The sequence below is a fragment of the Lingula anatina genome, chromosome 1 (assembly GCF_051362555.1).
Source record: "Lingula anatina isolate TDL-2025a chromosome 1, LinAna3.0, whole genome shotgun sequence".
In the NCBI taxonomy this organism is placed as follows: Eukaryota; Metazoa; Brachiopoda; class Lingulata; order Lingulida; family Lingulidae; genus Lingula; species Lingula anatina.
Window position 1 is genome coordinate 3949378 of NC_141767.1, and position 23368 is coordinate 3972745.

General features: G+C 33.8%; 3 protein-coding genes across 4 annotated transcripts; 1 reads left to right on the top strand and 2 right to left on the bottom strand.

The window, feature by feature from the left end:
* Positions 1–788: 788 nt before the first annotated feature.
* On the bottom strand, positions 789–11704 carry LOC106172086 (mitochondrial tRNA methylthiotransferase CDK5RAP1). The gene is made up of 12 exons (XM_013552677.2): positions 11339–11704; positions 10844–10947; positions 10514–10655; positions 10073–10198; positions 9794–9875; positions 9479–9599; positions 8955–9197; positions 8576–8729; positions 8136–8266; positions 7493–7642; positions 2475–2621; positions 789–1564 (listed from the first exon to the last, which is right to left on the bottom strand). Exons 1-12 carry the CDS (start codon positions 11682–11684, stop codon positions 1484–1486), a joined length of 1827 nt encoding a protein of 608 aa, XP_013408131.2. The 5' UTR covers positions 11685–11704; the 3' UTR covers positions 789–1483.
* Positions 11705–11879: 175 nt separating this feature from the next.
* Positions 11880–20696, top strand: LOC106172104 (transmembrane protein 50B). 2 transcript variants are annotated; one of them, XM_013552698.2, is made up of 7 exons: positions 11880–11988; positions 12637–12802; positions 17679–17791; positions 18018–18085; positions 18417–18512; positions 18812–18875; positions 20132–20696. In XM_013552698.2, exons 2-7 carry the CDS (start codon positions 12704–12706, stop codon positions 20175–20177), a joined length of 486 nt encoding a protein of 161 aa, XP_013408152.1. In that variant the 5' UTR covers positions 11880–11988; positions 12637–12703; the 3' UTR covers positions 20178–20696. The 2 variants fall into 2 exon arrangements, with proteins under 2 accessions (XP_013408152.1, XP_086855670.1); XM_086999544.1 differs by lacking the exon at positions 20132–20696 and adding an exon at positions 19542–19628.
* Positions 20578–22535, bottom strand: LOC147763850 (uncharacterized). Its single transcript, XM_086999543.1, has 2 exons — positions 21304–22535; positions 20578–20994 (listed from the first exon to the last, which is right to left on the bottom strand). The coding sequence occupies exons 1-2, from the start codon at positions 22514–22516 to the stop codon at positions 20771–20773; spliced, it is 1437 nt and encodes a 478-aa protein (XP_086855669.1). The 5' UTR covers positions 22517–22535; the 3' UTR covers positions 20578–20770.
* Positions 22536–23368: the final 833 nt, after the last annotated feature.

The following is a 23368-nucleotide window of genomic DNA, read 5'->3' on the forward strand; positions in this document are numbered from 1 at the left end:
CATGGCAGTATTTCCAGGAAGAACTTGTCATCTTTCTGAAACGCTTTGTGAAATGGACTTTGTAACTTCTGACGTTCTAATAAATGGTATAATATTGATCTTTGATGGTAAACGCATTTGAAAGTGGACCCATTCTAATGTTTAACTCCCGAGTACAATTGTTTTTACTTGCCAACGCGGTTCGTTACATGCGGTCCATTACAGAAAACCGAACAAGTCTGCTTGAAGGAGATAAAAGCAGAACATCAGAAGCTCCCATCCTATGTATGATGAAAGTACAGCGTATCACCAACCTGCGCTGACAGCTATATAATAGGTGTATTTATATCAAAATACCATCAGTACAAGTCTTAAGTTAATGCATTTTTTATCTACTTGGTGCGTTGGCAGCCAGTTTGCACACACATCACACATATACTTGAAATTATTCCTTCTCATTTGCATTGCACATAGTATGAAGGAAAAAGCTTGATATTAAATAAAACGCAACACACAAATCAAGATATTTAAGAGAAACAATTACAGCTATGATCTTTTAATGTTAACTCGTGTAGCTGATGCAAGGTAGTTTGGCACATCTTGGATTTTCTTACTTTTTATGTTGCAAAATAAATAAATAAATAAATTAGTGAGTTAATAAATTAATAAACAATAGAATAATCAGAGGAGAGTGGTACATTTTCTTTTCAAAGTATGTTTTATTTATTTTTTTTTCGACAACAATCCCAATCCTCTTGTACTCTGACATAAGGCCTGATGCCGGTGTGGCCAGAGCGCACGATCAACCCTGGAGACTCAAAGTAGCTTTTATTTTCTTACCAATACTTAGTGATACATCTTATAACCATCAGAAATAGATTTTGCATTAGCACTTGGTAAGTGCTATTTCTCCCAGTGGAGTTAGGTCATAAAGTTGCGTTGTTGTTTTTTTATTTTATCAAGAGATCACAGCAAGTGCTTGTGTACTACAAGTAGAAAATGGGAGATCTGACTTGGCAATTCTATGATACTAAGGACCAGTGCATCTGCACGCCAATTATCAATCAATATAAAAATAGCACACACAAAAGTAGCCATCTTTGACTCAGATGACATTTGGCATCCATGCAATCATTACAGATAGATTTATGTCAATAACACTCAACTTTAGAGAGAAAACTTAAAAGTGGATTTCTTTGATCTATTTTAATGTTTAGGGCATAATATAATGTACGTTGTATTGCTCTGAATGTACTGAATTTCAATGTTACAAATGTGCCAAGTGTGGATTTTATGAAGGGGGGAGGGGTGATAATTCAAATATTCTAATTAGTAAAATGTGCAACTTTGTTTCTGATTAAATATCAGACTTTGTGATAATAAGTCCAGGCCCTTTATCATTTTCTTTAGTTTCTTGAATACTGTCTGTTTTCAGAGGTTTGGCTCTCAAACTGAAGTCAACGGTCTAAACTCCCGACTCCTTGTCCGTGTATCAGTGTGTATGTCACTCTGCTGTGGTGAATTCACGTAGAGAGTTGCGAGCTACAGGAACACCTCTCATTGTCTGACCTTCTGCACTTGTAACCTGATAAAGATTAAAAATATCATTTGACTCAGACCTTTTCCTTGTTAGCGGATATGAGGTAATTTTTATGAAACACTTTGAAGTAGTCAGTTCACAGGCAGATTAATTAGAACATAAATATGAAAAATAAAAATAACACTGGCTTTTCAGTCTAGAACTTCAATCATCTGTGTTTTATCTTTTAATGGTTGATTAAGAATAGAAATTCCATAATAAGAAAATATTACACAACAGCCAAGACATCAATTACTGCACATCACGATTCATTGATACATAGATCCCATGTGAGCAATTTTTAGATGTGAGCCTGGGTTTCATCTTCATGAATGATAACAATATAAACAAATGCATAAATGTGTGCCAAACACATAGTGGAACCACAGGCATGAAAAAGAAAAAAATCTCAAAAACCTCTTTCTCACCAGTATGAAGAAAGTGAAGCTGCTTAAACAATATGTAAAATTATGTTAATATTTCCTATTTCAAATATTATGTTTTTGATGTAAATTAATCCCCTGACCACTTTAAACAAATATAATTGTAATAGTGCAGGGGAGGAATTTAAATTTTTCATTTTTGTTGCAAAATGATAATAGTCTCTACGAGGATGAACAGCAAGGTTTTATGATGACTTTAAATGGTTTCTTCTCACTGAGAACTTTGTTAACTTCTGCCAATTTAATAGTCAAGATCTGAGTTTGGTTTACAATATGAGTTATATAACAAACTTATTTCACTCAGTTGTGTTTATATATTATATCTCTTGATTCAGAGACTATTTACTATAGGCAACGATTTGATCTGAATTAATTTACATCCTTTTATGTGTTGTACATAAAAGATTCAAGTTATAGCTTCACTGTAAAGCAATTGCAATGTTTCTTTAAAGCATGATAGAAATATTGTATACCTTCACAATAACATAATCACCAGGTTTCAAGGGACTTGAACTAGCTGCATCTTGGTCACTGTTCCCAGGTAAAGAGCACTGGGGAAAAACAACCTTAATACCTCCATCATTTCTACCAACCAGGTCAGCAGACGACTTTTTGCTGTCCTGAAAAATCAATCAAAGAAATGGCTGAACATCACTTGTAAATTAAGGGTCATCTAAAAGGTTCACATTTTTTTCTAAAATGAAAATTTCATAAAACAAATCAGGGTGGTTAAAGACAAAATTTAAAGAACTGAACTAAATAATCACTGCTATTATCACTAGAGCCACAATCGTCACCTTGAATGGTAAAAGAATCTTAATATCACACACAAGGCTTTTTTAATCTTCTATCAATATGAAAAATAAAACACAATCAACATAAGTTCCAAATCTAGAGCAATGTTAGCATGTATACAGCTGACAGACTTGAGCACTGACAAGAACAGTTTGTGTGTCTCTATTTTAAAACTCCTGCTGGTTAATAACCCAGGTGAACATGTTCACCAACATGAGCATTGGAATGAACACAATAACTGATGTTCCAATGTAAATTGAAAAGAACTGACATTATGGTATATTAATAAAAAAAATTAAGAAATGCTACATTTGAAGTAAAAATGCAATAACAGTTGGAATTACTGTCAGTGCTAATTAATGGATGATTCCAGATGTAAGATTTTAGTGTCTAGGGGGGATTCATGCTCTGTTATCAGACTTGATTTCATGTTCCAAGGGAGAAGTAGGAAGAAAGACAAAAACTGAAAATCTCAATATCCATCAGCATAGGATTTATAAAAAATAAGATCAGAAATTTTTTGGCAATTAAATGTTCCTCAATTTCATATTTTTCCAACAATAGAATGAAACTAGAAAAGATCACCAAGGCATACAAATCAATTAATCAATGCATCAACTCCAAAGTCTATTCAATTCTCAGTTAGCAGTTTCAGGCCCATCCTGAATGTCATATCATATCATATCAATATTTTTAGTTTGAGTTTAGGCTGCTATCTAAAAACCCAAAAAAAGCAAAACACATACCCTCCTTTGGAGGTAATACATGATACTTTTTTCTTGTGTGGAACTTTCACCCTTTTGCTATAAAAATAATAAAATAACTATCTCAAAGGCAGCATCAGCTGACCTTGGCAGAGATAATAAGTACTTCCTAGTTCTTCTGTGAATCTATCATTAATTGGTCCTTTCTCAAATCACCTAAGGTCATCACATAAATTTTCTTCCAATTCCCACATGCTTGGGAACTGAATAATGCATAGCAAGTATGTTTTCAAATTAATCTAGAGAATAATAAAATAATGAAAACCAAAGCAAGTCAAAACAAATCAGTAATGGGGGTCAACTGAAAATCTCTCAATGAAAATGATGCAGTTGAACTGTTGTTGTCATAATGACCAATGGCGCTGACTTAGACATTGTCACTGACCTGTCTTCATAGACATTCAGCGTGTTTGCATGGATGGGAGCAGATTGAGAATGTTAATAAAGGGTGAAAGTCTATGAACTATAAACTAGACTTCCTATCAACATTTTCATACAAAATACAAAAACTTTTGAAACTTGCTCTCCTAAATGAAAAGAAAATATCTTCAACAAGCAGGAAAACTCCCACCCTAAAATATGTTTATTATCAGTCATCATAATCATCATCACTAACATTATTATTATATACATATAAATAAATAGCCATGCTTATCTGAATCAAAAGTGAATATTGCACAATGGCTTTTGTACCAACACAACTGTTTTCACATCCAGAACTTTTTTTAACATGCTGCTGATCAGAGAACAAAAGCTCAACAGCTTTATTCATTTATCCATGCTTCCTAATTTATAGAGAAAAAAATCTGATCATGAACAAAGCTGACATCTTACCAATCAAATGATATGCAATTGGACAAAACTGCTAGTGATGAATATGCATGTATTACCTCAAAATGATGCCACTCAGTGTATCTAAATGAGCTCACACTGAAGATACATATTCAAGAAATGGAAAATACGTATAATCCAAGGTGACAACATATATTTGTATTGGCTCATTCAATAATACTCCGTTTTAATCTAAGTGCAGATACAAGTAAATAATGACTGATTCATTTTTGTAGAGTCCTCCTAACATGACACAGCCAGACAGACAGACACACAGACAGACAGCCAGTCAGAAAGACAGACCCACAGACAGCCAGACAGACACAGACACACAAATAAATACCCTTGGTCAAACTGAAATCATTTACAGTCAAAATATAGTTGTCTTGGTTTTTTCTTTTTAGTATTATCATAATGATTTTTCTTGCTTAAAATGAAATTTCTGTTAAACAGCAGAAATATTCCTCTAAAAATCAAAGAATACTCCACATGATTGATGATACCAATCAAGCATCATACACTGCAGCCGTCAGATTTGATAAATTTTCCACGAAATTTGCCTGCCTTCTGTCATTTATATTTAATATTCTGCTATAAATTAAGGACATAATTCACGGGAAGCAGTGTAAAGTTTTTGATGAAAACTCCATCATTGTATCTTGTTTCTAACAAGCTCAGCCTAAATAGAATCCATCCATCCTTATAACCACTGATACAGCATATCACAAAATTGACATCACCAGCAACAAAGACTGTAAGCAACAGAACTGAGAAACTGATGAGATCTGATTTCAGGAACTCTTTGGGAATTTTTCTTTCCTGTTATAAAAACCTCATCCACCATGCAAACAGGCCGTTAAGCAAATCAAGTATTTTGGAAATGGTATGATTCTCCAGAGTGATCTAATACCCAGCATCTTAGATAGAGCCTAAAATAAGGCAAATAACAGTGTGTGATGTTTTACAAGAATAGAAAAAGTATGAGGATCCATGTGAATTGGGGGTTACTTTTGGGCTATAAGAGTCAAACTCTACCTGCTGGGACTGTTGTGCAATAGACTATGATTGAGCATAAGAGAAAAAATACCATTTTCCGTGCTCAAATTCCATCAACTTAAATTCAATACCACTCTCACGGGTCCCAGCAATTTAAAGTGCAGAACTGGCTTGATAAACAGCTTTACATTCACTAAAGCAAAACACTATATCTGTCATGTGGTATCTCTGTTAAATATTACATAACTATAATCTTCACTTGTCAGAATGTATTGATCATTCAATCCAAGACAGCTAATACAGATCACTTGTTGACTGAGAGGTTTTTTCTCCCATCAGTCACCACACGTTTCTTCCAGCAGTCCCTACAGTCAACTGCTTCTTTCTTGCAGTGTACTCTTAACAAGGACAAGACACATTGTCTTAATTCAATCACTTAGAAGTCACCAATCCTGCTGCAGGTGGCTCCTAAGCCAGAAACACCATTCATGCACAAAGGGTAAGGTGTATATACGTGTTGTTGAAGCATCAGCCATTCAACCCAGCCCAGATTTACCCGGACTCTAGTCTAGTTAGACACTGGCTCCTAAAATCTGATCACCATCTCAAAATTCACACTTGCCAATCAGCACCAATAAATATGAAATAAACCTGAGCATCTTCCTTTGAACATACTACTTCATAGTGAAATAATTGATTTGCAATTTATGACCTGACAAAACATGTCCCCCAGCGACCCAGCACTGAATGGTGTTATTATGGTAAGAAAAATCCAACCGTGACATGAGCCTATTCTAGAAAACACATTTTTGATATATGGAAATTGTTTTCTTCTGATGTAGTAAATTGCATTTTGCAAAAAAAAAAAAAAAAAAAAAAAAAAAAAAAAAAAAAAATAATAATAATAATAAATAAATAATAAACAGCTTTTTAGGAAATTCATTTATAAGAATCTGACAGACTGACAAAGTATACCTTAAAATATCTCAAATTATACAAAAAAAAAAAAATTCCTTGGTTAAAATAATGAATCAATTTGGGCATTATCAATTTCACCCAACTTCTAATTAGCATGGGTGACCAGAGTTCTAATTAAGTGTCACCCAATGACTGATCAATCAGTGGGGGGCTGAAGGTCAACAGACAAGGGAATGGCTTAAAATGGACACTTTAATAAGATATATTAATTACAGATTGAAAAAACAATCATTCATTATCATCCCTTTTCCTCCACCTGGGAGCATATATTCATCACTGACAAAATGTACTTGTTGAAGTTCTGGTTGTGTTCAACGTTAAAGTATTATTTATAAAATACTTCGGAAGAAATAAACAGGATGTTACAAATTTCATCAAAAATGCATGATGCTTGTGGGAAGCTACATGTAACAGGCTACTGTTCAACATTCTGACAGAAATCCAATATGACTACTGAAATATCACTCAAAAAACAATCACTACTGTCTGGCTGAATAGCATACATGTGAGAGAGTTTCCAACTCAAGCTGACGAGCAATGCATTCAACATGGAAATATCGGGATCAATAATGGAAAGGTATACACTATTGACTCTATGCTCCAGACAGCACCTATCACTTATTTGTCATCACTCATCCATTATTTCAGCAATGTAACTAACATAGAAAGAAAACTAACAACAAAAAAAAAGACAGCCGAATGGAAAATATCAAATAGCAAGAGTTATTTATCAAAAAAACAGGATTTTGACAAGACTGATGCATGAAGAGATTTGCCTGACAGAGGACAATATATAACACATGACACCTAGCTCTATCAACAAACTAATTAATGCACAATATATGAATGGTAAACATGGAACCTTGGAATATCCCATGCCCACTACAATAGTACTTTATGTTAATCTTACTATTTATTTCATCTTTATGTCAAAAACCTCAAAATAAATGAAATATTTGATGTTTTATGGGGATATTAACAAAAAAACTAGTAAAAAGCAAACAACAAAATGTAATTTGAATATTACAACTGACAAGAAATGTCAAAATTCATTTCTGCAGACAAGCAATGGGAAAGACATGGAAGGAAATCTTCAGAATTTATTCCTTTTTTATTATTCTACCTACCCCATCGATAAGGACCAATTGCAACTTCCCAATTTCACTTTTTCTCTTCATTCCCATCTCTTTTCTTGCTGTATCTAAAATTTCTTCCATTCTCCTCTGCTTTACTATTTGTGGAACATCATCTTGTAACCAATGGAATGCCTTGGTTTTCTTAAATAAGAGAGATAACAAGTAGGTTTACAAAAATATACACAGTCTTATCAGGCAGTCTTCCTTCTTTTTTTCCCCACAAGGTAATTTAAAATGTTTACATAATGGCAGCATATTAAAAGTTTATGATTGGTTTAAAGGTAAAAAAATGCAAGTGTCATCAGGGCCTATTTATCTTTCATTGCAATGCAATATACTTATTCTTTTTCCATATTTCACATAAATAATAAAACATGTAATCAGTTCTTCAAGTAAATCGCAACTACTCAATAAAATATTTCAGCAATGTAGCTGTACTGGTATGCTAAGACAGGTTTTACCTGCTAATTAGGCTATAGGGGACTTCACTCCCTTGCACAAGTTGTCCACAAGTTACCTTCTTGTTGTTTATGCAGAAGTTAGTTTATTGGCATATTAGGGCCTTCCATAATAGCCAGCTATTTAGTTACCAATATACCTAATGTATCTATCCTTCAAACTGATCAACACACACCTGTCTCATACTGTACGGGAATGCCCACACAAAGTCATACTTGGCCAGCCTGAGGAGTGACAAAGTATCTTCATGGGCTTCTTCAGTCTCTCCACAAAAACCAGCTATGAAATCACTGGTCAGTGAGACACCTACAATCACAAAGAAAGGTAAGAGAAACAACATTCTTTACAATGTATTTCTCTATATGGCACCTAACCCTCCTCCATAACCACAGGTGTTAATGTATAACTCTGTAATGTCAAAAATCCATAATTCTTGATAGAATAAAATTCTGGATGATATGTAAGTCAAATTAGTAAAAATCATCCCTGAACAGGCCCTGCCCTGCCATGATAAATTAGTCAGATTCATATTCAGTAATGAAGGATATGGAAGTTTTTCCCTTTCGCAAAGACAAAATAATTTTTTAAAATGTCTCAAGAGCAGAATCAACTAACCTGGTAAGACCTCCTGAATGTGGTGTAACAGTTGTATATATGCCTCACGTGTGTAGCCTCTCCTCATGGCAGCTAACACATCAGAGTTCCCGCTCTGTGCAGGCAAATGTATCTGCTTACATATATTAGGCCTGTCCCGTATCAGATAGAGCACCTGAACAAAAGAAAGTAAGTTTCAAAAACTTCTATGTAATCTTATTAGGTTACAAAAATCAATCCTATTTATATCTTCTTAAATAATCTTTTCACACTTTACATAAAACAAAAGGCTCAAATTGTTGTAATATTTCAACACAAGATATAAAAATAAAGCATGAGAGTGTCTTAAACTCTTAATCTGCATTAAGCACTGTTACTATATATTGATGTAACATTGTACTTCATCTGGGAAGTCCTTAGGATGTGGTGACGTAAACCGTATTCTCATGTCAGGATCCACCAGAGAAGCCCTGTCCAGCAGGTCACTGAACCTCTTGCCACCATGTTTGGGCCTGTAGACCGTCTCAAACCCCTCACTCATCACTGTGGGCCTGTCACCACCAATACCCCCAAAATGCTGAGATTCAGAAAGGTCTCTGTAACTGTTCACATTCTGACCAAGTAGCATGACTTCTTTTACACCCTAAAAATGCACACAATTGATAATTACCTTTTGTTATTGGGCAACATATGGCAAGATTTCTAGTGCACCAAGATAAGCTATACGGGCTGAGCAATCATGGTAGTTCACTGTCTTATGGAACTGTACATGCAAGGTGTAAGAAGAATTTTTTTAATTTATGGATGCCCTTCTTCAGTATAGCTAAGCATATGTGGGAAATTATAATTACCATTTAAAAGTTGAAAGGCAGCCATACTGCTAGCTTTAAAATGCTGAAAAAGATCAAATGTGTTGCTTCATACCTGATCAGACAAAGTTTTTATTTCATTGATAATGGACTCAATAGGCCGACTCCTCTCCCTGCCTCTGGTAAATGGTACAATACAGTAGCTACACATGTTGTCACAGCCTCGCATTATTGACCTACAATATATCAGTTTACAAGAAGTTCAATGTGAATGAAGGATTTAATGCATACATACATGTAAACACAAATACTTATATAAAAACATGCACATGAATGTTGATATACACCACTCTCAGAAATTAAGTTGATTCTTAGCAACAGATCAAAATTTAGTATGACTGTTTCTCTGAGAGATGTAAATACTACTTACACAAAGGCAGATTTAGAATTTTCATTCAATCTGACAGGCATAATATCTGCATAGGTTTCTTCCATTGACAGCTGAACATTGACTGGAAGAAATGGAAAAACACTTTTTCTGCAATCTTGTAATGTATAGTTTATCTCTCAGTCTGAAAATTAGTGAGATAATATGAATAAATTCCATGAAAAGCTTTTCTTTTTTTCACAGTTGCACATGGATTAATATTCATGAGATTGCTTTATAAACTTGTGTTTTTATTAGTTTGGGACTGCAATCTGTGCATACCTGCTGAATGGCCAGCCTGTGAGGAGGCCAGCATCCTTGGTAGATCTCTGTATGAATCAGGACCACAGATGATGTCTACATCCTCTTGTTCTAAAAGTTTAGTTTTCAAACGTTCTGCCATGCAGCCTGATAGAAAAAACAGTTCGGCTCTCAAACTTTAAAAAACCCTGCCATGTGTCAAATTTCAGCTTTTTCATCCACTCAACAATATATCATTATTTTTAATATTTCAATACTCTTCTATTCTAGAATACAATCCAACTAAGTTGCAAGAAATACATTAGAATAATCAATTAATCAAACAGAAAGGAGACATCTAGCAAGTTTTGAAACTGATATAAAGCATTTTCAGGTAAAAGAATAAGATCTTACAAAGTTCTGTATTTTAAACATCTTTGTAATAAAAAAATTAACAATTAAATAAATTACATAAACCTTTACCCAAAATGCCTATCTTCACAGGAACTTTTGGGTTACGTTTTTGCCTTCTTTTCTTTAAACCAGAGTAATAGGCCAACCGTTTCCTAATCTTCTGCTCAGCCCCCTCTCTTATCGCACAGGTGACAACTAACAGGACATCTGCCTGAAAGATAATGGTTATAACTTTGATATCTTAGAATAATTAACTCACACCATATATACAACTCAACAAAGAACCTTTATTTTATAAGTTTAATGATTCTCCGTCAATTTATGTTTTTCTTTCAACAGCCAAACACTACAGAGACTACAAAGTGTATCTCATCATGAAAATATGAAATAACTTCATACTTCTGGTAGGCAATCTGTGCGTTCAAATCCTTTTTCCTTGAGAATACTCCAAGCAACCTCTGTATCACTAAAATTCATCTGACATCCATGAGTTTCTATACACACTGTAAAAGAAATATGTGGTAAACTACCTTATTAATCAAAATTTTTAAATTATCAGAATTGCTTTGAATACATAGTTATTTTTATAAATAAGCTCATTTCCATACAGTTACATGGGTGAACATAGTTTCTTCATCTTTCTATCCTTATTTCTATTCAGTTGAGTGCTTTATTTTTGCACAGCAACAATGATTAAATATAATATATTTCTTCAAAATTCTGAACTATTCTTAGTGTTTTTGCATAATGAAAGTCTAACATGCTATCATATTGGTTGTTTTGTGTGGTTTACAAATTCATAAAACAATCCAGGTGACAGCCGAAAGTGTCCGAAAATTCTTAGAAATAATAATAATTTCTCCTTGATACTGTCACTGATAAGAAGTTGGTTACCCTTTCTTCCTTTTCCACTGAGAATTTCTGGTGAAAAATACGGCACAATGTCTTCATTTTCGGATGGACCTACATACTGGTCGACTTCAAAGTTCGTGGTGCCTTTAGTAATAAAATAATGAAGCGAAGGGCCGTCTGCAAGCTTATTGCCATACTTTTTAATTTTCAAACCATTTTTAGATGTTTCCTTTTGAGTTTCCTCATTTTTGCTGTTTGATTCATATTCAGCGATGGTTGAAAACTCCCTTTTAGGTCTTATTGGGCTACATTTTGTTCTGAGGATTGCAGAATTAGTCAATATTCGACAGAATTGTTTAACAGCAGTTTCCATCATGGGCGCAGACATATTGATAATATCAAACGCGCGCGTTGAACGTTGTATTGTTCAGTCTTTGGTACTAAATAGCCATATTTTGCCAAAATAAAAACGACGAAACTTTACAAATCCTCATTCCATGTTTATAAAATATATCAACATCTTAAGTTGCTTAAGTGTTGAAGATATAATAAAGGAAGGAATGTTACTCAACATCTTTACGACGTGCTATACCAAATAAGTAAATGTGAAGGTCACGTGAAAAAGCCGAAGAATATTTGATGAATCAACTAGTAACCTAAAACAAGGTTGTGTTTTCATCTGAATGAGTTAGGTAAGATACCTGGTATTATTCTCATTTACTTAACAATAAACTTAAGTTTATAATGGTATTTTAACTTGATGGTTGAATAACTAGACTCAATGTTTGACGCGGGCGGAAATTAATGTTGTTTCCAATGTCCAATCCAGTTCCTCCATTTATCGGCTCCGACGACCCCTCTCATGTTCGAAGTAACTCATTACTGGTATATCTAGACATTCCGCTGGCTCATAAGTTTGGAATTGTTTGGAAAATAGACAAAAATAACAGGCTATTAAGTAGTCGCCCTCAGAATGGTGCAAAACTGAAAAGTGCACTGCACGATGTGAAAAACTTCAAAAAGAGTTAATTATATTGTAGTGTTTGGTAGAGGCAAAGGGTCAAATGTAATCATTTCACACCTAGAGGCTGGATTTTTGTTGTTCTTAAAATACAATGTTAATTAGGTGCAATTCTGTACTTATCAGAACAATGGCATATGGTGTTATACATGAAAATAGTACCTGAGTAAAAGTACACTTTGATATGTAATCTGAATAATTTTTGCCAATAATTTTGGATAACTTAAATTTCTAGTGCCAAGTCTCTCTGCTCCTCTGTTTTTTGGTATATTAGATACTGGTACTCTTCTATTGAAATGGATTTACTTTTATTTTGCAGATCAATTTCTGTGAAACTGGATTGTTGCCCTACTCGTGGTAGATAACAAACATCTTTTGAGCCAAGGATGGCTGGATGTTTGGATAATTTTCAATGGCCTTCGTGTGAGTGCTGTGAGCTGGGAGAAAAAAGGAATGCCATTGCATCTATTGTGTCAGGTGCTATGGTAAGAGAATTTCATTTAAGCCTGCCAGGCCTAACAATTTAGACAACTCTCATGAACAGTTAAAAGTTGTGTACTATCAGATTTACAATGAGTTGTTTTATGTAAGGAAGTGAATGTTATTTTGTTGATATATAATCGTTTATCTTATAATTTAAATTAAAGATATGTTGTTAACTTCTATTTTTTAAGTTGTAACATTTTTATGTACAGACACAGATGTGTCTGTACATATAGCCGTCATCTGCGTCTGTCGTCGCCGTCGCCGTCGTCGCCGTCGTTGCCGTCGTCGCCGTGCACTTTTACCGATAACACGATAAGTGGAAAAACGTTTTTTCTTTTGGCTTGAAACTTACAGAACTGATGAATATTCATAATACGCAGGTCAAGTTCGAAAATCGGCATGATCGGGTCACTTATAGGGAATTTATGCTGTTTTTTCACTTTTTTCAGCATATATGCAGCACCGATAACACGATAAGTGGAAAACCATTTTATCTTTTGACTTGAAACTTACAAAACTTAGAATATTCATAATACGCAGGTCAAGTTCGAAAATCAACATGATCGGGTCACTTATAGGGAATTTGTGCTGTTTTTTCACTTTTTTCAGCATATATGCAGCACCGATAACACGATAAGTGAAAAACCATTTTACCTTTTGGCTTGAAAGTTACAGAACTGATGAATATTCATAATACGCAGGTCAAGTTCGAAAATCAGCATGATCGGGTCATTTTTAGGGAATTTATGCTGTTTTTTCCCTTTTTTCAGCATATATGCAACCCCGATAACACGATAAGTGGAAAACCATTCTACCTTTTGGCTTGAAACTTACAAAACTGATGAATATTCATAATACACAGGTCAAGTTCAAAAATCAGCATGATTGGGTCATTTTTCGGGAATTTATGCTGTTTTTTCACTTTTTACAGCATATTTGCAGCACTGATAACACCATAAGTGGAAAACCAATTTACCTTTTGGCTTGAAACTTGCAGAACTGATAAATATTCATAATACGCATGTCAAGTTTGAAAATCAGCATGATTCGATTATTGTTAGGGAATTTATGCTGTTTTTTCATTTTTTTCAGCATATATGCAGCACTGATAACACAATAAGTGGAAAACTGTTTTTTCATTTGGCTTGAAACTTACAGAACTAATGAATATTTATAATACGCAGGTCAAGTTTGAAAATCAGCAAGATTGGGCAATTTTTAAAAGTTATTCTGTTTTTTTTTGTTTGTTTGTTTGTTTTTTTTTTCTTTTTTTTCAATTTTTTCAGCACTTTTATAACACCGATAACATGATAAGTGTAAAAATGTTTTTCCTTTTGGATTGAAATTTACAGAACTGGTGAATATTTATAATACGCAGGTCAAGTTTGAAAATTGGCATGATTGGACTATTTTTACAAAAGTAATGCTGTTTTTTTCCTTTATTCAGCATACATGCAACACTGATAACGCATTTTAAGGAAAACCAATCAGCCTTTTGTCTTGCAACTCACAGGAGTGATCAATCTGACCAGTATACAGATCAAGTTTGAAAAATAAGCTTGATCAGTTGAGTTTTGATGAAGTTATTAGCCTTTTTGTATATAAGTGGTTTTTCTTCAGATTTAATTCTTAAGCATGTTAACAGTCTCATTACGGAACTAATTGGATATGTAAAAGTGTTGTTTTAACATTTTCTGCTTCTTAACAATATTGTTAGTTGATTATATAAAAGTGACGGTTAACCTATTATCGTGCATTGTGTAATAAAGTATCAAAAATGGAAAGGAACTCATCATTGCAGTTCGTCAGATTCAATCATTCACTATGTTCAGAATCTCCAAATGGAGCTAATTGGACATTATAAATTGTTCTATTGATATTTTTCCTATGTCAACAATTTTCCTAGTTGATCATTTAAAAATGGCAGTTAATTGATTATGGTTTTATGTAAAAAAGGTGTTGAAAATAGAAAGAAAATCATTTCAGTACAGTTATCTCTTGTTAACATTTTGCCATTTTGAAAGTGTGACCCTAACTTCCATGTCCTTGGAGACTTTTCCATATCACATTTTCTGAATATCCATGATACTTTTATTTTTTTATAAAAAATTGATGGTCATTATGTTGTTAAGTATCATGTTATATTGCGTGAAAGTTAAAGAAAACCCTATTTTGGACACTGCTGCCAGGATAGCGATTAAGGGAAAACCATGTTACTTATGATAATCAACCTTACTGAAAAGACTGAAGTGCAGCTTGTGTTGGAAAACCATCGTAATTGTTTTCTGTTTTGAAAGCAATGCAGTACAGTGCTATTTGGTGCAATAAATGTATATGGATAGTAGGCAGTTAATTCAGGGTTATAAAATAATTTGCTTAATTAATTTTCAAGTGGGCATTAAATGAGATTACATAAACACACATTGAGATTCCATTGTAAAGTCCCATCGGTTTAGCTTTCTTAACTGTGTCACATAATTAGGAATCGATGATTATTATGCAGGTAAATGTTATTTAATATGGAAAATAAGTTTACAAAAAAAATTTTGTGTAACGCTTACATTAATGCTAAAGATGAATAACAGTGCCTTATTATTCTCAAACTCAATAGGGTTATTCATATCATGTTAGTAATTGTACAGCTAGATTAAAAGTTTGAATAGCAGCTTTATTGGTATTTTTTGTTATGTTTTATTTTACATTTTCTTTTAATTTTTTATGCTGTTTTTTTCACTTTTTTCAACACATATGCAACATTAATAACACAATATAAGAAAAACAGCTTAGCCAATTGTCATTATACTCACAGGAGTGGTCAATCTTACAAAAATGCAGGTTGAGTTCGAAAATCAGCGTTATCGGGCCATTATTTTAGAAGTTGTACTGTTTTTTCAAATTTCCTCAGATTCAATTCTTAGGCATGTTAACAGTCTCATTATTGAACTAATAAGATACGTAAAAGTGTTTGTTTGATATTTCCTGCATCTTTACAACATTGTTAGTTGATTATGTAAAAATGATGGTAAACTTGTTATCATGTATTGTGTAATCAAGTGTCCAAAACGGAAATAAACTCATATCATTGCAGTTTGTCAGATTCAATCATCCACATCTGCCATGATGACCATGATGGGAAAACTGTGTTACTTATGATTGTCAAACTTTCAAAAAAGAAACACAGGACTAAAATGCAGCCCAAGTTGGAAAAGCAGTCTAATGGGCTTCTTTTTCTGGAAGTTATACATTTTAGTGAAATATTCATTATCTTTTTGGCATATTCATTGTGGGACTCGAAGCTCCCATGGACATGAAGCCGGATGGTAATCAAATTTTCTACATGTTCATGCTATTTATAGTCAATAATCAAAAATTGGTGATAATTATTCTATAATTTATTATGTAATGTTACATCAAAATTGACAATAATCTTTTTGCACTGCTACTGCAAACATTATGAAAAGAAAACTGTGTTATTTATTATTATATTTAACTTAAGAGTATGATTTTTAGGATTGGCATGCAGTTCAAATTAGAAAGCCAGGTCAATTGGGTTATCATTTATTATTGAATTTAATGCAATTTTGTGTGAAATTTCATTTTTCTCATTCTGGCACTTTCTAAGTATAAACTTGAACTCTGATGGGCCTGAAGCCTTATGCTTTTACTTTCGTCGGTGTTACCTGTTGTGCAAAATTAAAATTTGATGTTGACTGTGCAGTTAAATATAATGTATTATTGCATCAGAAGTGGTAGTCTCCTATTTTGTGCATTATTGTTTTGTGCTCTTCTTAAGTTGTGACTAATGGGTCTGAAAGACCTTTGAGAGGGTCAGTCTATAAATTTCCCTTGGGTATCATTTCGCTAATTTCAGTTATAAAGTAATTTGCCTAATTGATAGGCTACATAAAGCACACTTGTGATTTGAGATTACATAAAGCACACTTGTTGATATTTCCCTGTAAACTCCCATAGGTTAAGCTCTCTGCTAGATTAATAATAAGGAAGCAGTGATAATTATGCAGGTAAATTTTGTTTAATATTGCAAATAAGTTTTTAATATATATATATATATCAAACTGAAAGATTAAAAGTTTGAATAGCAGCTTCATTGGAATTATATTTACCTCTGCCAAGGAGGTTATATTTTCACCCCTGTTTGTCATCAACATAACCCAAAAAGTTATGGACCGATTTTGCTGAAATTTTCAGGAACTGTCAGAAGTAGGCCAAAGAGGACAAAAATCAATAATAACAATTGCTACCTTGGCAGAGGTCTGCACTCTCGGAGTGCTTTTCTAGTTTTGTTATGTTTTCCTTTATAATTTTTTCTCAAACACTTGCATTTGTGACTTTTAACTCTCATCCGCCTGAGACTCTGACATTTCTGTATTTCCACATAAGCAGTTGTATTGTTTTTTATGTCTTTAAACATTATGTTACTTATGTAATATTATTTTATGCACTGTCATCATTTTTCAAATATTGAGACTTTCATCATGTGAATTTGAACTCTCATGGTCCTGAAACTAATCTTATTGAAAGGGTAAATTGAGACCATCTTCTGGGACTTCTGGAAGACAGTCAGGTTATTAAGTTTATATTGCCTGGTATCTATTTTTTCTTCTGTTGGAAGACCATCAAAATGGAGGATGGATCAAAATAGATACTTTGGAATACTGTCAGAGAATATCTCTGGGTCCGCTCATGTTATTGACCATTTTACCTGTTGTGCATGATTAAAATTCAGTGTTGACTGATAGTGCTATTATAAGCATTATTTATTATTGCATCAAAATTGACAAATTGACCTTTTTTGCATCTTTATTTTCTGTTTTTTGTCTGTACATTTGACAGCTTTGCTGCCTTGTTTATAAGTTCTTTAGTGGTTGGTGGATCGCCATAGATGCTGCAGCAGTTTTCCCCAATGAAGCTGATCTGCCTAAGGCAGCCCACATTTGTGGAGCAGTTGGAACAATAGCATTATTCATGTAAGAATGTGTTTTATTATTATTATTTGTCCTGAGTGATGTTGACAGTAGGTGTGGCAATTAATAAACATGATTAATTATGATATCTTTTGGTAAAGATTAGCTCCATAGTGGAAGTTCTATTCAGTTATAAATAAAGTCATTTAGGTACATTGTCCTGTCAAATACATGCTTTGTGTAGCCAAAGGTTCAAATGCAAATAAATAACTGAAGTTTTATATCACAGGATAAATTCGGTATCAAATGGCCAAGTGAGAGGTGACTCATATTCGACTGGTTGCCTGGGACAAAGAGGTAAAATTGTGTTTTCACTTGAGTTTTAGAAAATAACGTACTGTAACCATGTAACATTGACTTATATTCATGAAAAATTCCTTCTTTTGTACTTATGGGTTGCTGGCAGATTTTTCAAAATTGCCCCACTTGGTATTCTTGACTATAAATATCCTTTTCTACTTACAGAATGCTTCTGCAATGAACATTTGTATATATTGCCTCAGTTTGCCTGCCTTAGCATATTGATAAATAGTAGGCACACACACAAAAAAAATTAGTTTGTTGACAGATGAAGCTATGTAGGTATTGATTGGGTCTTTTGCATTAATATTGAGTTGTTGTTTTCCAGGAGCAAGGGTGTGGTTATTTATTGGTTTTCTGCTGGCTTTTGGCTCCCTTATTGCTGCAGCCTGGATTTTATTTGGACTTTATGTTGTTCCACCAAGTAAGTGATCATTCTATCAAGTTAGAATAAGACCTTCATCATTTGTGTCCAGGAACTAACAAAATTTTCAGCTTTTGGAGTTTCATTTTGCAGTTGGTGTCATCTGTTCATTTATAACATCTCTGCTTTTTTTAACAAAGTTTAGATGGAATTTTCAAATGGCTTTTTAATTAATTTAAATCATCATAAAAGCAAAAAAAGTTGAAATGATCACCAAAGTCCGTTTTTATATACATTATCAAAATGTGCATTTGTACAAGATCCATTTAGAATAGAAACCAAAACTAATTCAATTTCAGATAACATACCTAATCCAATGCCTGGAGTTCAGATTTTCCTCCAAAACGCCCTTATTTTCTTTGGGTGAGTACAAACATCCTTTTATAAAGATTTCTATTGCTTATCTATTAGCTGTTTATTTTTAGACATTGAATTAGATGCTTATGCTATTGCTAATGAAATATTTGTGCTGTGTAAACTGAGAGTAATTCAAATGAAAATTAGATAAAATGTGTAACTTGGAGCTTCATCCTCATTTTAATTAAAATGATGGTCCCATCTTTCTCACTGTAAACTTCTGTCATTTTTGGCTGTTAACATCTTGATCCTGTTATTTCAGAGGTTTTGTGAAGTTTGGAATGCATTTAATATAACATCTTCATCTGGTTATTTCAGAGCTTTGATGATGAAGTTTGGAACTCATTTAATATAACATCTTCATCTTAATATTTCAGAGGTTTAGTGATGAAGTTTGGAATGCATTTCATATAGCATTTTTATCCCGTTATTTCAGAGGTTTGGTGAGAAAGTTTGGAATCCATTTAACATAGCATCTTTATCCTGTTATTTCAGAGGTTTGGTGAGAAAGTTTGGAATCCATTTAACATAGCATCTTTACCCTGGTATTTCAGAGGTTTGGTGAGAAAGTTTGGAATCCATTTAACATAGCATCTTTATCCTGTTATTTCAGAGGTTTGGTGAGAAAGTTTGGAATCCATTTAACATAGCATCTTTACCCTGGTATTTCAGAGGTTTGGTGATGAAGTTTGGAATCCATTTAATATAGCATTTTTATCCCGTTATTTCAGAGGTTTGGTGATGAAGTTTGGAATCCATTTAATATAGCATTTTTATCCCGTTATTTCAGAGGTTTGGTGATGAAGTTTGGAATCCATTTTATATAGCATTTTTATCCCATTATTTCAGAGGTTTGGTGATGAAGTTTGGAATCCATTTAATATAGCATTTTTATCCCGTTATTTCGGAGGTTTGGTTATGAAGTTTGGAATCCATTTAATATAGCATTTTTATCCCGTTATTTCATAGGTTTGGTGATGAAGTTTGGAATCCATTTAATTTAGCATTTTTATCCCATTATTTCAGAGGTTTGGTGATGAAGTTTGGAATCCATTTTATATAGCATTTTTATCCCATTATTTCAGAGGTTTGGTGATGAAGTTTGGAATCCATTTAATATAGCATTTTTATCCCGTTATTTCGGAGGTTTGGTGATGAAGTTTGGAATCCATTTAATATAGCATTTTTATCCCGTTATTTCAGAGGTTTGGTGATGAAGTTTGGAATCCATTTAATATAGCATTTTTATCCCGTTATTTCAGAGGTTTGGTGATGAAGTTTGGAAGAACGGAAGATCTGTGGGGCTGAGGAGTTGTCAGGACAAACCACCAGATGTCACCTTCAGCTGGGATTATTTATTAAATTATGTTTTTTAAGTGCAATGAGAAACTTATTGCAGTTCATTGAATTTGCAGGATCTTTAAATATAAACTAGGACCCAGCAAACTTCATATAAAGGAGTAGAACTTGGGCATAGCAATCCTTCTTTTGTTAGTATTTATACATTTTACAAATAAAACAACGTAGCAAGTGTATTATGTTGTTGCATAAGGCATGTCTGTCACGTACTGGTATGTTAATTCTTTTCTGTATCATATTTGCCGTCAGTTATCCTTTACCGTTTGAAATCTGTATAGATTCAAAGCTGTAAATATTGAATGTTTTGGTGACTGAAAATTCGCATGGCAATTTTAGTCTACATTTCAGACTGTTTTCACTTTTTTCTTTATTGTTAAAGAACAGTCAACACTAGAGTGTAGTCTGTACGTGTGGATAAAATCTATTCTTAGTTTTATAAAACGTGTAAAATAAAAAATAAATACTCAATATTGTCTAGAGTTACAGTCTTTATGTCAAATTGTGCTGTGGATGTATATAATATTATTATTTAGTGGGATAGGTTAACTTGGTTCCGTTGGGGTGTAGCGCATTGGAGGACCTTGTGCCCGCGTGTTTAGGATATCCCTATTAGGGGGTATTTCTCTCCTTTTTGGTGCCGGTTTCTTCACTTTTCTAGGCTTTTGCACTGATACTGGATCACAATGAAGCTGCACGTTGAAATTGAGAAGAATCGGTGGCATTGCTTCGATTGCTTGGAAGTTAATGTTGCGAGCATTGCATCGACCTAAGGTAGAAGTTTATGTAAATCAGGAAAATGTTTCTATCCCATAAGAAAGTGACAAAACTTAAAATAACAGTCTTTTAAGTCCTAATACCTTAAAGTCATTAATGTTGTATGTTACTGCTTTGTATTTTCAATCCTATAATGTATACGTGGCCGATCAACACGTAAGTAAAATATTTGAAAGATCTGTTTTGAAATATTTTTGTCTCTTTTTTAATTAAAAAAGATATATACCTGTATCATTCAACCTTCCTTAAGGTGCTATTGAGGAAATTTGTACAAAACAAAAATTTCAGGGTTAAATCTTACCTGTTATCACTACGTTGATGGCTCCGTCTTGCCAGTGTGCTTTCGCGTGAAGCTCCTGTGGAATACTGGGAAATTGACATGTCGATCTGGCAGCGGTTTTGGTTATTGCAGCGTTTTTCTGACACGTTCCATTGACTTGGGTATCATGAGCCGAGAGAGGTCGATCTCGTGGTTTCTTGACATTTCTTGGTTTCTTTTCGGCTGTTTTCTCAATTACGACAGGCGCATCAACTAGAGCAAATGGTTTCGGTATAAGTTTTTCTTCTGTTGCTCTTGAATCTTTGTTCTTGGAGGAGGCTTTTTGTTTATGTTTCTTTTTAGCACTTTTGGCAGTCATCTCACTTTGTGGTTTACTTGGTGTTGAATTCTTGTCTATTGGTGGCAACCGAAAAGAATCCCTTCTCGGCTCAGGATCATAGTAGACGTACAGCATGTCGGAATCGGTGACGGGCGGATAGTGCTCCATCGGACTGAGTCTCCGATTAGATATTTTTCTTTTGTTGTGTTGAGGGCCTAAGTGAGACTGTGTGCTCTTAAAACTGTATGCGCTGATCACATTTGAAGAGAAGGCAGTACTCAAAGAAGCATTATTTCCGATAGCCTCTATTTCTTCAAAATCGCTCTCGTATTCGGTGTCGTTTTCGCTGCTTGAGCTTTCATCTTCTTCGCTACAACTTCTGCTTCTATTATGTTTGTAGGTAATACATTTAACATCTGAGGGTATATACATGTAGGTATAACAGCTGACATTTTTGAGAGATCCCGCAGTGTCGGCAGATGAATTTTTACTCGATGCCTTGTTACCATTTTGATGTTCCTTGCTTCTTTCTGAACGAACGGCGCTCTTCTTCTCAGATAGAGCTTTTTCCGATCTCTCTCGAGATTTGGCGGGTTTAGAAAGTGTACCCGATTTAATTTCAGGCTGTCCAGCACTCAGTTCATGCTGATAAACTTTGGAGGTATGATGGTAACTAGAATATCTTGAGACTGTTTCTGCATTGCCTTCATAGTCTTGCACTCCCGAGGTACTTGCTGATTCACGATCATGTACTTCCTTTTCGATGCTATGATTCCGCCTATTTCTTGGGATGTTTTGGGCGTAAAAATCAAGGAAGGAATCGTCATCTTCCATATTGTACATGTGTCGGTTGCTTGTTGTGATGATAGTTGTTGTCCTTAGTAACGTCAGTGACGTGAAAAAATGAAACGTCATAGCGAGAGCTACGTAAACTTACGTTGTACAAATGTTTAACGTTATGGTAGACTTTGAGTCACACCTGGAATCGCAGTTTCATTAAGTCATACGCTAAATTCCGTCTAAATAGGTATTTCTTTCAACAAAACTAAATTGCACCATCTCTTTAAATATTTTTTTGAATGTGTCGATTGCGTAATATTGTGATTACCAACGTCAGTGACGTAAATAAAGCAAACGTAACTTAGAATGACTACGTATTTAAACCTCTAGCGCATGGCTCTGTGTATAAACAAACTCACGCAAATTACTATAGTTACCGTAACTTGAGAAGGAAAGTATACTTAATTATCAAGGGAATAGAATTTTTATCAGTTTTTGCTAATGTCAAAATGATGATAATAATCTTTTCAATTTGTGAAATACATATAAAAGTTGACAACTTATCTTCTCAAAAAAAAAAAAAAAAAAAAAAAAAAAAAAAAAAACACCTTTGCATCAGAATATATAAAATAAGCATTTAGAGCTGCAGCCAAAGGAAAGTGTCTAATCCAAATGAGATGGGTTTTGGGTGTATTTTAACGTTGTGTGTTAAACCGTCCTTCCCTGGTTTTTATCGAAAGAAAAAAAAAATGGATTTTACTGATGTTAGGTGCAACTTTCTGAATGTTACAAAATTACATTACGTCTTTTCAAAATCCTAAAATGGTAGTCGAGTCTGAAAGAATCTTTTGTAGTGCCTTTGATGTTTTGGGAATGGGGTAGCAGTTTTAGGATAGTTGGTCTTCACACAATAAATAAATAAATAAATAAATAAGAATAGTGAAGGTCTGTTACAAAATGTTAAATGGCACACAGAGTAATTTTGTA